Here is a 15,064-nt window from a genome sequence, read left to right as displayed (position 1 = left end):
AGAGAGCGAAAGAGTGAAAGAGAGCGAAAGAGTGAAAGAGAGCGAAAGAGTGAAAGAGAGCAGAGAGTGAAAGAGAGCAGAGAGTGAAAGAGAGCAGAGAGTGAAAGAGAGCCGAGAGAGAGAGAGAGCCGAGAGAGAGAGAGAGCCGAGAGAGAGAGCCGAGAGAGAGAGAGGCACAGAAAGAAGGAAAAATAGAGAAACAAAGAAAAAAAAGAGGGAAGGACTGGGGGAGGCTGTCTGTCCAGCTGAATGGACTGGCTCAGCTCATCCCAATCTCATCTGTCCTCATTCACTCCATTCCTGAGACATCTCACACAACAGCCAATGTAAGAACAAACAAACACACTCAAGTGGAAAAAGTAAGAGAGACTGGGAAATAGGCCAGTGTGTGTCGACTGTGTGTGCGTGTGTGTGTGAGAGACGAGAAAAGATAGCCAGCCCTGACGATGAGTCATAAAATAAGTTCTGACAAGAAGTCAATAGCAGAAAAACAAGATAGAAGAATGTGGCCCTGTTTGAACATAGAAGTCTCTTGTTACTGGCATTAAATCACTCCTAGAATGTTGTGAACTGACTGTAAACAACAGACAGCTGTACCTTGATATTCTATATGATAAACTCGTTGCACGCCACTAGGGGGGAGAAGGAGCAGAATAGAGCCAATACAGAATATAGGCTATCTTTGCAAAGCATATCCTCATATCATGGCTTTGAGTTATTTTGTTAATGCCTACTGTTTGTCTTGCATTAAGAAATTGTTTTTAGTCAGGAAAAACGTATTATCTTGTCCAGGTTAAGGCATGACCTTCCTCCACACAAAGGAAAGCCATTGGAAGCTATAGTTATGGTGGGGAAATGGCCTTATTCCAAACCGGCTCCTAGCCCCTACGCAAAACAATATGTAGACCTGCAAAGGTTGGACTTGGAATTAAGAGTTGGGTCAATAATGGAGCCAAAGTTTGAGTTTTTCCTAATCACATGACCAGACGGGGCAAAACTCCAGGCCCCAGCCAATGAACACATTGAACTACAGCTTACCTCTGCCTGGCTGTCAGAGGGCCGTGGCAGCACCTCTCCTTGTGTGAGTGGTGTTGCCTGGTGTTGCTGGACTCCATTCCCCATCCCCGTGGACTACGACGCTCACCAGCCGCTGCCCACACTCATACACACCGGCCACCGGGGGGCGGCAACGCCAACTACCTGAAACAAGGAACGGCAAGGCCCAAGGGACAAACAGAGAGGGGAAAACACATGAATGATCATGTCAATGCAGATTCTTGTCTCAAGCAACCTCTCTACTGAGTGCCACTGTTTGTCAGCTGAAATGCAACACTGACAAGACACTAGAATTAGGTCACACAACAACAATTACCAATGCCCCGCTGAACAGATATTTTCTACAGTACTCCAAATCCCTGTAGATCAATTGACATGACAACGAATGGGTTAACAGAGCAGAAACTCTATGGACGACAGCTCAATTAATAATTCACTAACTAATCAGGGCACATTAATAAAGACTCTGAGAGGCTTTGCCTTCAGGAGTAATGCCCCTGTCAAAGAGAGCTCTCTGTTCCACCCTTACACAACTGTTGGTGGTCTAGGCTAGCCCTGTATTTACACAACCGTTGGTGGTCTAGGCTAGCCCTGTATTTACACAACTGTTGGTGGTCTAGGCTAGCCCTGTATTTACACAACCGTTGGTGGTCTAGGCTAGCCCTGTATTTACACAACCGTTGGTGGTCCAGGCTAGCCCTGTATTTACACAACCGTTGGTGGTCCAGGCTAGCCCTGTATTTACACAACCGTTGGTGGTCCAGGCTAGCCCTGTATTTACACAACCGTTGGTGGTCCAGGCTAGCCCTGTATTTACACAACCGTTGGTGGTCCAGGCTAGCCCTGTATTTACACAACCGTTGGTGGTCTAGGCTAGCCCTGTATTTACACAACCGTTGGTGGTCTAGGCTAGCCCTGTATTTACACAACCGTTGGTGGTCTAGGCTAGCCCTGTATTTACACAACCGTTGGTGGTCTAGGCTAGCCCTGTATTTACACAACCGTTGGTGGTCTAGGCTAGCCCTGTATTTACACAACCGTTGGTGGTCTAGGCTAGCCCTGTATTTACACAACCGTTGGTGGTCTAGGCTAGCCCTGTATTTAGCCATCAACAGAAAAGTTGCTGTATGGTGTTTTCTACACATTCACGGCTGCTTTGACAAAGATCTCACTTGGAGTTTATGACAACTAAATAAAAGGAAAGGACATTTAAATGTTTCCACCACAATGTATCCAGACTGAGCGTTAACATTGAAAGAATGAAGAGAGACATTTGAGAGCAACAGGCTACTTGAGTTACCCCTCTGTCTGTCTGCCCTACATCTCAGGGCTATAATAAGTTACTGGGCAACATTTCATCAACAGAAGCACCTCTGGACTGGCACAGCACAAAGCTGCTGCTGCTTTCTGGGTGAAAGGTGTCTGTCCAAGGCAGAGGCGACACTGAAGAACACCATACACTAGGGTCGTCACGATTCCAGCATCACCATACTATGATACCAAATTTGCAAAATAAACAAAAGGTGACAACATGAGGCTGTTTTTTCCAACATTTGGACTGTTTTCTTCAAGAAATGAAGTGAGATTCATGTTTTGTTACCTTGCCACGATACTTCTGAGTGTCTTGATACTGGTGACAACTCTACCAAATAGTAGAGCTCACATCTACCGGTACTCTTATATTGTGCAGGCGTGTACACACACACACACACACACACTTTTATTAGATTTTTTCTCTCAGGGTCACGTCGCAAACAACAAAGGGAACAAAGTGCACTACATAAAAAAGAAAAGGAGTGACTAAACTAAAATATGGAATTGGCAGTCAGACACAGAATAAACTGTGTATGCCCACAGAGGGACTCCACCTCATCCTACTCTGAGAGAAGAAACAAAGCAAGCTAAATCATCTCTGTCGAGGATATCTAGGCTAACCTACAGGTCTTTCAATTAATCATTACACTGCAAAATTACCCATTCTTGAAACCCAGACTGAACCGCCTTCTAGGAACAGCAAGAAGAATGAAGGATGAAAAGAGAAGTATAGAGGGATGAGCCTAGAAAGAGAGCAAACAAACGGGGGCTGTTGGAAGATGGCGTAGTCAGTGGCAACTAATATTGGCATCCCTACAGCATGGCCAAATACCAAACTGCAGAAAAAGCACTCCAACAGCCCCCACCCCTCACCCTCCCTCTCAAACTTCCTGCTACCCCTTACATCATAACCGCCATCGATAAGAGACATTACTGTGCAGCCATATTCATCGACCTGGCCAAGGCTTTCGACTCTGTCAATCACCACATTCTTATTGGCAGACTCGACAGCCTTGGTTTCTCAAATGATTGCCTCGCCTGGTTCACCAACTACTTCTCTGATAGAGTTCAGTGTGTTAAATCGGAGGGCCTGTTGTCCGGACCTCTGGCAGTCTCTATGGGGGTGCCACAGGGTTCAATTCTCGGGCCGACTCTCTTCTCTGTATACATCAATGATGTTGCTCTTGCTGCTGGTGATTCTCTGATCCACCTCTACGCAGACGACACCATTCTGTATACTTCTGGCCCCTCTTTGGACACTGTGTTAACTAACCTCCAGACGAGCTTCAATGCCATACAACTCTCCTTCCGTGGCCTCCAACTGCTCTTAAAACGCAGGTAAAACTAAATGCATGCTATTCAATCAATCACTGCCCGCACCTGCTCGCCCGTCCAGCATCACTACTCTGGATGGCTCTGACTTAGAATACGTGGACAACTACAAATACCTGGATGTCTGGTTAGACTGTAAACTCTCCTTCCAGACTCACATTAAGCATCTCCAATCCAAAATTAAATCTAGAATCGGCTTCCTATATCGCAACAAAGCATCCTTCACTAATGCTGCCAAACATACCCTCGTAAAACTGACCATCCTACCGATCCTCGACTTCGGTGATGTCGTCTATAAAATAGCCTCCAACACTCTACTCAACAAACTGGATGCAGTCTATCACAGTGCCATCTGTTTTGTCACCAAAGCCCCATACACTACCCACCATTGCGACATGTACGCTCTCGTTGGTCGGCCCTCGCTTCATACTCGTCGCCAAACCCACTGGCTACAGGTTATCTATAAGTCTCTGCTAGGTAAAGCCCCGCCTTATCTCAGCTCACTGGTCACCATAGCAGCACCCACTCGTAGCACACGCTCCAGCAGGTATATCTCACTGGTCATCCCCAAAGCCAACACCTCCTTTGGCCGCCTTTCCTTCCAGTTCTCTGCTGCCAATGACTGGTATGAACTGCAAAAATCTCTGAAGCTGGAGACTCATATCTCCCTCACTAGCTTTAAGCACCAGCTGTCAGAGCAGCTCACAGATCACTGCACCTGTACATAGCCCATCTGTAAACAGCCCATCTATCTACCTACCTCATCCCCATACTGTATTTATTTATCTTGCTCCTTTGCACCCCAGTATCTCTACTTGCACATTCATCTTCTGCACATCTACCATTCCAGTGTTTAATTGCTATATTGTACTTACTTCGCCACCATGGCCTTACCTCTCTTGTCCTACCTCATTTGCACTCACTGTATATAGACTTTTTGTTTTCTTTTTTCAACTGTATTATTGACTATGTTTTGTTTATTCCATGTGTAACTCTGTTGTATGTGTCGAATTGCTATGCTTTATCTTGGTCAGGTCGCAGTTGCAAATGAGAACTTGTTCTCAACTAGCCTACCTGGTTAAATAAAGGTGAACTAGCCTACCTGGTTAAATAAAGGTGAAATAAATAAATAAAAATAGCCCCATCCTGTCCGTCACCACGTTTTTGTTTGATGTGTATGCTCCTGAGTCATGAAATGTGACGTGTCAGCTGCATTCTGCCATGACAACAGAAGACCTGAGGAACATATTCATGGGTTGTCACGCTACATGTCATGAACATACAGTCACAATGGAGTACTGTATTTTTACTCAATTATTTCTAAGTAATCCTTTAAAAATAGCAATTTAATTGGACTTACATGGGTAGGTGTGTTGGTACAGTAGACAATTCCCCAAACTAGTCTAAGCCTGCTGTACTAGAAAGAGCTGATCCCAGACCTAAAACTCATTTTCTCATGGCTCTCTCTTGTCTCTCTGCAGCAGACATATGATGAGCAATATGTTTGGAACATCAAATTGCAATCACATCACAGTATCAAATTGCTATACATATCCTATCGGCAACTAAGTATCGTGAAGTCCCTGTCAATTCCCAGTCCTAATGCTTTGTACCACGCAAGGAAGTTCCTCACCATCTTAGCTGCCGCACATCTAGGATTTCCCAGCATCTTTGCAGGAACTAGTCGTTTCTATATGACGCGGCAGTGAGGCACACTCCATACAAAACATAGATTTAATATCTTTGAGTTCTCGTAGAGTGGACATGGTCATTTCTGCAACTGGACACGGACATTTATAAAAGATACCTTTTCCCCCCGAATTGAGAACCTAGACAGTATCGCCAAGAGCAAGTTAGTTGAAACATCTATGGCAGCGTTTTGTATAATTTAACGTGTAAATCCCAGAAACGGAAACATACAGTGCATTCAGAAAGTATTCAGACCTCTTCCCATTTTCCTAATTTTGTTACTTTACAGCCTTATTCTGAAAATAATGAAATACTCATCAATACACACACACACACACACACACACACACACAACCCCATAATGACAAAGCAAAACCAGTTTGTTACACATTTTGGCAAATTTGTATGAAATAAAAAACAGAAGTAACTTATTTACATAAGCATTCAGACCCTTTCAATGAGATTAAAAATTGACCTCAGGTGCATCCTGTTTCCATTGATCATCCAACTTGGAGTCCACCTGTGGTAAATTCAATTGATTGGACATGATTTGGAAAGGGCACACACCTGTCTATATAAGGTCCCACAGTTGACAGTGCATGTCAGAGCAAAAACCAAGCCATGATGTCAAAGGAATTGTCTGTAAAGCTTTGACACAGGATTGTGTCGAGGCTCAGATATGGGGAAGGGCACCAAAATATTTCTGCAGCATTGAAGGTCCCCAAGAACACAGTGGCCTCCATCATTCTTACATGGAAGATGTTTGGAACCACCAAGACTTCCTAGAGCTGGCCACCAGGCCAAACTGAGCAATCGGGGGAGAAGGGCCTTGGTCAGGGAGGTGACCAAGAACCTGATGGTCACTCTGACATAGCTCCAGAGTTCCTCTGTGGAGATGGGAGAACCTTCCAGAAGGACAACCACCTCTGCAGCTCTCCACCAATCAGGCCTTTATGGTACAGTAGCAAGACGGAAGCCACTCCTCAGTAAAAGGCACATGACAGTCCACTTGGAGTTTGCCAAAAGGCATCTAAAGGATTCTCAAACCATGAGAAACATGATTCTCTGGTCTGATGAAACCAAGATTAAAATCGTTTGCCTGAATGCCTAGTGTCACGTCTGGAGGAAACCTGGCACCATCCCTACGGTGAAACATGGTGGTGGCAGCATCATGATTTGGGAATGTTTTTAAGAGGCAGGGACTGGGAGACTATTCCGGATCGAGGGAAAGATGAACGGAGCAAAGTACAGAGAGATCCTTGATGAAAACCTGCTCCAGAGCGCTCAGGACCTCAAACTGGAGCAAAGGTTCACCTTCCAACAGGACAACGACCCTAAGCACACAGCCAAGACAATGCAGGAGTGGCTTTGGGACAAGTCTCTGAATGTCCTGGAGTGGCCAAGCCAGAGCCCGGACTTGATCCAGATCAAACATCTCTGGAGAGACCTGAAAATAGCTGCGCAGGATGCTCACAATCCAAATTCTAAACCTGTTTTTGCTTTGTCATTATTGGGTATTGTGTGTAGATTGATGAGGGAAAAAACGATTTAATCCATTTTAGAATAAGGCTGTAACGTAACAAAATGTGGAAAAAGTCAAGCAGTCTGAATACTTTCCGAATGCACTGTTATCACATATCTGGGGTTCAATCTGCATCTAGCTTACTGTACTAACACACCTACCAAATGTATTGGAAAATAGGCCTATAACAAGTTATACACCATATAGTAAATGTAACCTCGATATTCTGAATGTTTACATAAGCGTTACATATTTAGGCAGCAAAGGATTATCTAGCTAGGATTTCTATCTTCTTCCAGATCAGATATATATATATATACACACACACACAAAATAACAGTGACATTGGACAAGTGGCTGCACAGTGACAAAGGCACCAGAAGTTGACAGAGGGACAACTTTTCTATTGCTGGAGTGTCATCGCTACATGTATGTTAGCAAACTAGACATCTTAACTAGTGACTAGCCAGGGTAACTAACCTATATATACGCACTGCAGATCATGCTAGCTAGCGACTGGTTGTTGAAACAGCATCTAGGCATAGCAGGAGACCCGTTCCCTTCTATGCGGACACTGGTTCAACTTGTTGTTAATTTTATAAGCAGTTACACAAGCATTGATATCTTACCTTGTCGATATCCTAGCACCCCCGGTGGATCCTTCAGGGTTTCCTTATTTTTTAAATTAATTTAGACGTTTTATTTAAATATTCAGTTGGCAGCCTGTCTCCACCCTACGCCGTTCTTGAGTTTAGCGACGGCTATCGATTTGATTCTGCACACCAAAATAACTTAGCTAGCAGGGTTAGCAAGCTAGCTAAATAGCGATCTGTCACGACAATGTTCAAAGTGTGTCCACGTTTTGAATATAAAACTCTTGAAAGTTGAACACTTTCGTGTAGCTAACGTCTTCAGATCCTGGAGGCACTGTCTGTAACATTATTTTCTGTTTCATTGCCCCAACTATGACTTTAGTAACTGTCACCTTCCATGCTGTTTTGTATCTGCTGTGACACCGCTAGTAGCAAGCTTTGCAAGGGCGAGTGCGGTGGGATAGTGGGAAGTGAAGTCATTGGGAGGTGGCGGATGCTTCGATAGGTCCGTTTGAGGGGCGTTAACGTAATAAACGAAAAGCTTTTGTTGGGAATCGGAGTTTTTGTGAGTCTTCTATGAATTTTGTTACTAAAAATTCAAATAACAAAAGAGGGCTCACATATATAGAGTTGAAAGTTAATGTTCTGCCTGCAATGTGCAACACAAAGTGCCATGTCTCTATTTGCAGAATGTGAGTTCCCCTTATAGATGATAAATTGAATAGCAGGTGAGTTAATCAATTTATCATCTATCATCTATCATCTATGCACACCATGTAAACCCTCCAGGACCAGGATTATAGAGCACTGTCCAATATAGAGATGAAGTTCATGCATAACATGTTTTATCCATCTTCATCTTATCCTAGTCCTTAAAATCAAAGTTTACTGGTTGAGTACGCAGATGTTTAGTTATTGCAGGTGCATCGAAATGCTTGTGTTGCTAGCTCCAACCATGCAGTAAAACATAGCAATAAAAATAATACACACATAATCCAGAAAATAAAAAAAATCATTATATAGGATGAGCCATGACTATAGTAGAATACAGTATATGCATATAAAGTGAGTAAAACAGTATGTAAACATTACTGTGACCAGTGTTCCTGACTGCTGGGCAACCCCTCAGACTGGTTCTAAAGCTTTTATCATTGTAGGGCAGAGAGAACAGTATCCTAAAAAAAAAGTCTGAACAACTCATCCCCTTCTTGTCACTAACCAATGGGAGCTCAGTAAACAACATTCTTTAGTTCACTCAAACATAGAAGAGTCCCATACACACACCAAAGCTCAGCCACTCTCACAGTTTAGAAGTACGGTACTGTACACACATCCAGTTTAGCTACTTTCAGCTGCAGGGTGCCAACAGTAACGTCATGAAAGAAAATCAGACACCAGCACACTGCCGAATGCTTCTGCTGTCCATCAACAGGTGAATCTTAACTTCCACTTAAGATTAATTTTGACTCAGTCTCCTACTGACATCAATGCATATTTAATTTTTTTCATAAATGGAGGTTAGGATTCACTCCCAAGTTCGTCCTTGCACTTGACGCACCGCATGAGCATTCAGCAGTGTATTGGTGTCTACTTTTCTTTCTCCCCTCTCGCTCACACAAATACATGCGAACGCAGGTAGAACACCCTCAAGCCAATGGACAGTCTAAATCAGACACACATCAGATTTCATGTTTTAGATTAATATTGTGCAGCTGCAAAGAGATTACCTAGTTTAGATCAGCCAAAAAATGCCCACATCATGACTCAGTTGGTTTTAATACACTGTTCACGTGTCGGTCTCTCTGAGGAAGAGGCATGTATCAGCATTTCCAGTTTCCTACTATAACAGGAGACAAACAGGTAGACTTAAAAATGGACACTTTAAGAGTAAAAGTGTTGCAGGTTTGGGGTCAAATTGAAGTCAATATTTGAAAAAAGGTACTCTATTTTCAATTAATTTAATTACTTCATTTCTAATTTAACCCAACCGCAGAGTATTGTTAAGGAATGTTTGCAGGGGGAAAAAAACATGTTATGCACATTAAAATCTAAAATGTCCAACTAAGCAAAGAAACAATTTGGGAGTACAGGCAAAAGCCACATTACAATGAAGCTGCACAAAGAGAACGGAGTGCAAGAAAGCATGTTTGCATTCAATTAAGTACACTTCAAGACTATAATAGACCTGGTAAATAAAACTACATTTTCAGGATTTAATACTTAAACAAATTCTGATGAAAGAAAATGGCTGTAAAAGTGAAAATACAACTAATAACCACAAAAATATGTACAGTAAATAATAATACATTTAAAAACATCACAAGTCCAACAGCTTTATCCCCCTCTGTACTCCTTCATACAACTCTGCTTCCCAGGCATATCAGAAACTTGGATGAGGCCATTTACTAGGATTAGCAGCTTTATTGACTGTGTTCAGGTGTTCTGAGTGTAGTGGTCCCCAACCCTGGTTCTGGAGAGCTGCAGAGTGTGTAAGCTTTTATTACGGCTTTGAATTGACACGTGTCCTGTTCAAATTAGCAATAAATTAAATTAACCAAGGTTGTTATAGCTGGGCTGGAACAAAAGCATGCACCTCCTGTACATCCTCCAGACCAGGATGGGTGACCGAGGGCCTTTCAGCCCTTAATGTCAATCTCTGGTGAGGCTGCCCTTCTTGCCCGTCCACAGCTCTCGGAGCTCCACCTGGCAGCCAAGGTCCCTGAGGGCAGCTTTTGCCAGGTCGCCACAGTCCCGGTGGGCCGCCAGAGCCTGGGCGATGAGGGCCTCTGCTCCCATCTCCAGGATGGGCTGGTTGAAGTGAGTCATGCGCGCCACCAGGTTCCTCAGCAGCATACATCCCTGTTTCTGGGGAACACACACACACGCACACGCACACACACACACACACACACACAGAGCGACAGAGAGAGACAAAGAGATGGTATTACATAAAGATAGCAGGCTAAAGAAGGTTTGATCACCAGTTATGTAGTGCCGATGGGGAACTGATTCCTTCTTGTATCCTCGTATTACCTGCACATTGACCTCATCAGGATGGGTCTTCATAGCCAGCAGAGCCGCCAGCGCACCACCTTCCTCCATAATGACTTGGCAGTTGTTGGGTTTGCGCAGAGCAACGACAGAGAGAGCAGCACAGCCCTGCTCACACACCTAGACAGGAGAGATGGGCACGACATAAAAGCCACAAAAATGTATAACATGTTTAAACAATAAAGACTTATGAAATAATTTGTCAAAAACAGTCAATTGCATGAAATGAAAGGCTCACTTGAGCATTGCCCATGTGTCTGTTCATGGCGATGACGATGAGCTGTACTCCACCGGCATTTGTGACAGCATCCTTCACATCATCATTTCCTGCTATGGCCCTCAGAGCGCTGAGTACCTGCCTTGTGAGCTCCTGGAAGGGACGTGAACTAATTAGTGAGCAATTCAGATAACAAGTCAAAACAATCTCATGTAAAATTTAAAAGACAGAAACGTCGTCTGAAGTAGCCTTTTGGGGGGGGAGTGGGGTCTCTCTCCTCTGGGATCCCCAGATGTTTACATATTTTGTTGTAACCCTGAACTAGCACACCTGGGGTGTATGCATTAGGGGTCTCCCGAGTGGTGCAGTGGTCAGAGACAGAGGTGTCACTGCAGTACCTGGTTCGAATCCAGGCTGCATCACATCCGGCCGTGATTGGGAGTCCCATAGGGCGGCGCACAATTGACCCAGCATCGTCCGGGTTAGGCCGACATATTGTAAATAAGTATTTGTTCTTAACTGCCTTGTGTAGTTAAATAAATGTTCAATAACAACAAATAAAAAATTGCACACCGTAGCAAAATGTTCCACAAGGGAAAACGTTTTGCTACGAAAATGAGTTTTTCTAATTGACAAATTCAGACAGGTCCCTCCCCGTTTCGTTTGCTTGCTTCTATTTGGTTTCTAGTGAAGACTTATGAAATAATTTGTCAAAAACAGTCACTTGATGACAAGTTGAATCAGGTATGCTAGTTCTGGAATAGTTCAAATACATGGAATGGCTGGGGGTCCACAAGGAGGTTTGAAAAAGGCTGGTCTGAGACACTTTTGTCAGCATAACTTACCTGGGACTCATAACTGTCTGCCAGCAGGGTCATCATGAACTTTAACCCTCCCAGGTCACAGATGTCCTGACAGAACTCGTTCCTCACGGCCAGGCTGGACAGAGTAGCACACAGCACACTGAGGACAGGGGTATTCTCTGGGTGTGCTGAGAGGGAGAAAAGAAACAGGGAAGAGGTGATTCACCAAGAATAAAACATGTGAATCTACCATCCTAAATACTCAAAGATATCATTATCTTTCATAGTATCTTCCTTTGGACATTTCTATTACCTTTAGCAGCCTCCACAATGACTTTCAACCCATTGTGTTCCATAACGATCATCTTGGCGTGTTCGTGAGCCTGTCCAAAAGGAACTCTTATGTCATCGTCAAAGGTCATGTACCGGAGGGCATTACAGGCCTCTTTGACCAGATCGGAGCGTCCAGTGTGTTGCTTTATGGTACCGGTCAGCAACGGCAGCACTCCAGCCTTCACCAAATCCTGCCTGTTCTGCTCGTGCTTCAAACAGCAATGGCGGACCGTACGGATGGCTACTAACATCAGAGCAGGGTCTGTCTGGTACATGCCAAGGATGCTCACAAGGAGATCCTTGCCCTCCAAGTCAAGGAGGTCTGGCTGGCCATCTGTCAGAGCGGCCAGGGCAGAGAGCGCGGCCAGCAGAGCCTCCTGTTCATCCAGAGTCTTTCTACAGCAGGAGATGATTGTAGGATAGGCATCTTTCTGGGCTGCCAGGTGCCTCTGGGCGAAGCCAAGAGAACACTGCTCAGTGAAGCGTTTCAGATCTGCAGCCATACTGCTGTCAGATGCTATTTGAAGGGATTCCAGGGCCTGTAAATAGAAACAGTACAGAGCTGTGGCATGATGGGTGGCATCCTGTACTTTTCTGTACTGTGAAATGTGATGCATGTGGTGATGACTTATGTTGTGTTGTCATCAGTGCAGAACATACTCCATACCAACCTGAAGGACCTCATGCTCCTCTGTTTGGTGATCACCTGCTGTCCGCACAGTTTTCACTATACAGCTGAGGTCCACCCCTGGGGAATATGGAGGAAAAACAGAGAAGGAATATTCATCCAGGATCAGAGGTTTATCTTATACGTTGCCTATCATACGGTTGAGTTACAGTAGGCGAGCATGTTGCTCCTACAATGTTAGATTCAGATCAAATCATGTAACGTTAGTATACCTTGAGACTCAAACTGTTCTACCGCTTCTCTCAAGGCCTCCGCCGTGTCCATGTCGAACTCATCGATGTTTTCCTTGACCACCGCATCGAAGGTCTCCTGTGTGATCCTGCGACAGGCCATGTCTGCAACGTTCAGCTCAACTCGAAGAGACGACGACCAAGACTGAAATGCAATAAAACGATTGCAAAATCAGAAAGGACCCAACATAGTCAGTCTTCTCCAACATGATCATTGTTGTGGGCTGTGTGTTGCTGGTGACACAAACGTCAGATAACAACCGCCTGCTTAAAGATAGCACGTTTACTAGCTAGCGACACCCCTAGCTAGCTAGCTCAACTTAGCCATCAGCACACAAAGATAGATACCGGTATCTAGCGAACTATTTTTCAGATAGCCGAGATGCTTTAAACATACGTTTAGCCATACGTTTCTAATGTGTTAACTTAGAATAGAATTACCGGGAACTTCACAAAATAATAGATCATTTATCACTTACCACCGCCCGGTGGCTGTGCTGCTGATAATGGGCACGTTTGAGTGGTAAGGTAACCGACTAAATAAATGTCGTGTGGGGGGGAGAACCAACTTAATCTGTCCAGGACAGACTATGGGAGGCACATAGTACTACATAGAGTCATGGCTACAAGGAACTCTATTCCACATAAGGTAACTAATGCAAGCAGGAAAATCAGATAAAAATACACTTTATGGAACAGCATGGACTGTGAAGAGAAACCCGTACACGGTAATATTGTTGTAGAGTGGTATCATACATTTTGTGTTGTGGATATCTGGTGGTGTGACAGTGTTATATGAAGTACTGTTTTGTTTTATGTGTAATATAAATGTCAATGTGTTTGGACCTCAGGAAGAGTAGATGCTGCCTTAAATGGAGTCAAAAATGTGGTTTCTATATGTTTGAAACCATGCCACCTACTCTGCTCTAGCTATTACCACGAGCCCATCCTCCCCGATTAAGGTGCCACCAACTTCTTGTGATTTCTTCATTTGACATGATGGGATCTTTTTGTGTCAGTAAAATAAATGGCGGCAGAAGAACTTTTATTAGCAAGTATTGATATAATAACCATTATATTGAAGTAAACTTGGATTTTTTAATTTATTTTTAATTTAACCTTTATTTAACTAGGCAAGTCAGTTAAGAACAAAATCTTATTTACAATTATAGCCTAGGAACAGTGGGTTAACTGCCTTGTTCAGGTGCAGAATTATAGATTTTGTACACCAAATGTTGTGTGATGATCCCACCACGACTAGGGAAACCATGCAGTTTATTAGGCTACAGATTAACTAATTTATGAAGAATTTAACAGGGTGGTGAAAGTGCAAGGTGAGCTTGATGCTTTTCCCACTACGACTTATCAGGGAAGCATGCAGTTTATTAAGCTACAGATGAAATAAAGTTATGATGAACTAACTTCACAGGGTGCTGAAAGTGCAAGGTGATGAGCTTGATGCTTTTTCCCAATAAATATTGAGGATCTGATTCTGGTGACATGATGATCGATGATGTTTTGACTGCTGTTTGACAAATACAAATATTATTGCTCTTATCCATAATAATTTCATCATGTAGGCTATAAGTGCGCTCTAGCCAACAGCGCGCAGATACAGCTGTTGGCTAGCGCGCACTTGCCAATACCAGAGCGGGCACACTCGCTATATAACGCAACATCTTTTTGTGAGAAAACCATCAGTAGAGTTGAAAATGCGATGGAAACCCATTTAACTTGTATGTTGTTTTTTTTTCGGTACATGAGAATTTAACAGCAAAATGTATTTTTGTGTGTACTATGTCATCACGCACAGCATTTGATCTGCAACAGGTCAATATGATGGAAACATCTCTGGTGGGAAAATGTGCACATTGTTTTTATGCAGATTTTTGAATAATTGCATGAAAATCTGTCACCAATTGAATGGAAACCTAGATACTAACCACGAAACAGAAAGTTTTGGTACAATTGTATTATTAGGCAACAGATTAAATAATTTATGATGAACTTTACAGGGTGGTGAAAGTGCACGGTGATGAGCTTGATGCTGCTTTCCAATAAATATTGAGGGTGACATGATGATCAATGCTTGACAAATAAATACATGATCACTTTTATCCATAATAATCTCATCATGCAGACTAGCCTATCCGCACAGCCTACACACACTGTATCTGTTGTTGGTTAGAGCGCACGTGGCAAGCCCAGAGTAGGCACATTTGCTATTTAACACAAC

At 43.5% G+C, this 15,064-nt stretch overlaps 2 protein-coding genes across 3 annotated transcripts in view; both read right to left on the bottom strand.

Moving 5' to 3' along the window:
* The window catches only part of slc25a42 (solute carrier family 25 member 42), a 52,337-nt gene extending 43,239 nt beyond the window's left edge, over window positions 1-9,098 (bottom strand). The window contains exons 1-2 of one of the 2 annotated variants that reach the window (XM_045694357.2): window positions 8,599-9,098; window positions 1,039-1,200 (exon numbers count right to left, since the gene is read on the bottom strand). In XM_045694357.2, coding sequence (XP_045550313.1) covers window positions 1,039-1,122 — 84 coding nt within the window. In that variant the 5' untranslated portion in view covers window positions 1,123-1,200; window positions 8,599-9,098. Of the gene's footprint in view, window positions 1-1,038; window positions 1,201-7,542; window positions 8,263-8,598 lie in introns of those variants that run through there. The other variant, XM_014141246.3, reaches the window with a different exon arrangement.
* A 167-nt stretch (window positions 9,099-9,265) lies between these two features.
* armc6 (armadillo repeat containing 6) lies at window positions 9,266-13,421 on the bottom strand. The gene is made up of 8 exons (XM_014141031.3): window positions 13,308-13,421; window positions 12,811-12,973; window positions 12,582-12,658; window positions 11,891-12,449; window positions 11,620-11,765; window positions 10,796-10,927; window positions 10,540-10,677; window positions 9,266-10,371 (listed from the first exon to the last, which is right to left on the bottom strand). The coding sequence occupies exons 2-8, from the start codon at window positions 12,929-12,931 to the stop codon at window positions 10,156-10,158; spliced, it is 1,389 nt and encodes a 462-aa protein (XP_013996506.1). The 5' UTR covers window positions 12,932-12,973; window positions 13,308-13,421; the 3' UTR covers window positions 9,266-10,155.
* Window positions 13,422-15,064: the final 1,643 nt, after the last annotated feature.

The sequence above is a fragment of the Salmo salar genome, chromosome 14 (assembly GCF_965601325.2).
Source record: "Salmo salar chromosome 14, fSalSal1, whole genome shotgun sequence".
NCBI classification, from domain to species: domain Eukaryota; kingdom Metazoa; phylum Chordata; class Actinopteri; order Salmoniformes; family Salmonidae; genus Salmo; species Salmo salar.
Note: the sequence above shows the minus strand (reverse complement) of the source record. Positions and strands in the feature narration are given on the sequence as shown.

Excerpts from the sequence above, each read along its gene's own strand:
- armc6 (XM_014141031.3), bottom strand. The coding sequence starts at position 12,931 with ATGGCCTGTCGCAGGATCACACAGGAGACCTTCGATGCGGTGGTCAAG. Across the intron at positions 12,659-12,810 it reads AGAACAGTTTGAGTCTCAAG|GGGTGGACCTCAGCTGTATA; the intron begins GTATACTAACGT and ends CATATTCCCCAG. Across the intron at positions 10,372-10,539 it reads CTGATGAGGTCAATGTGCAG|AAACAGGGATGTATGCTGCT; the intron begins GTAATACGAGGA and ends TGTGTTCCCCAG.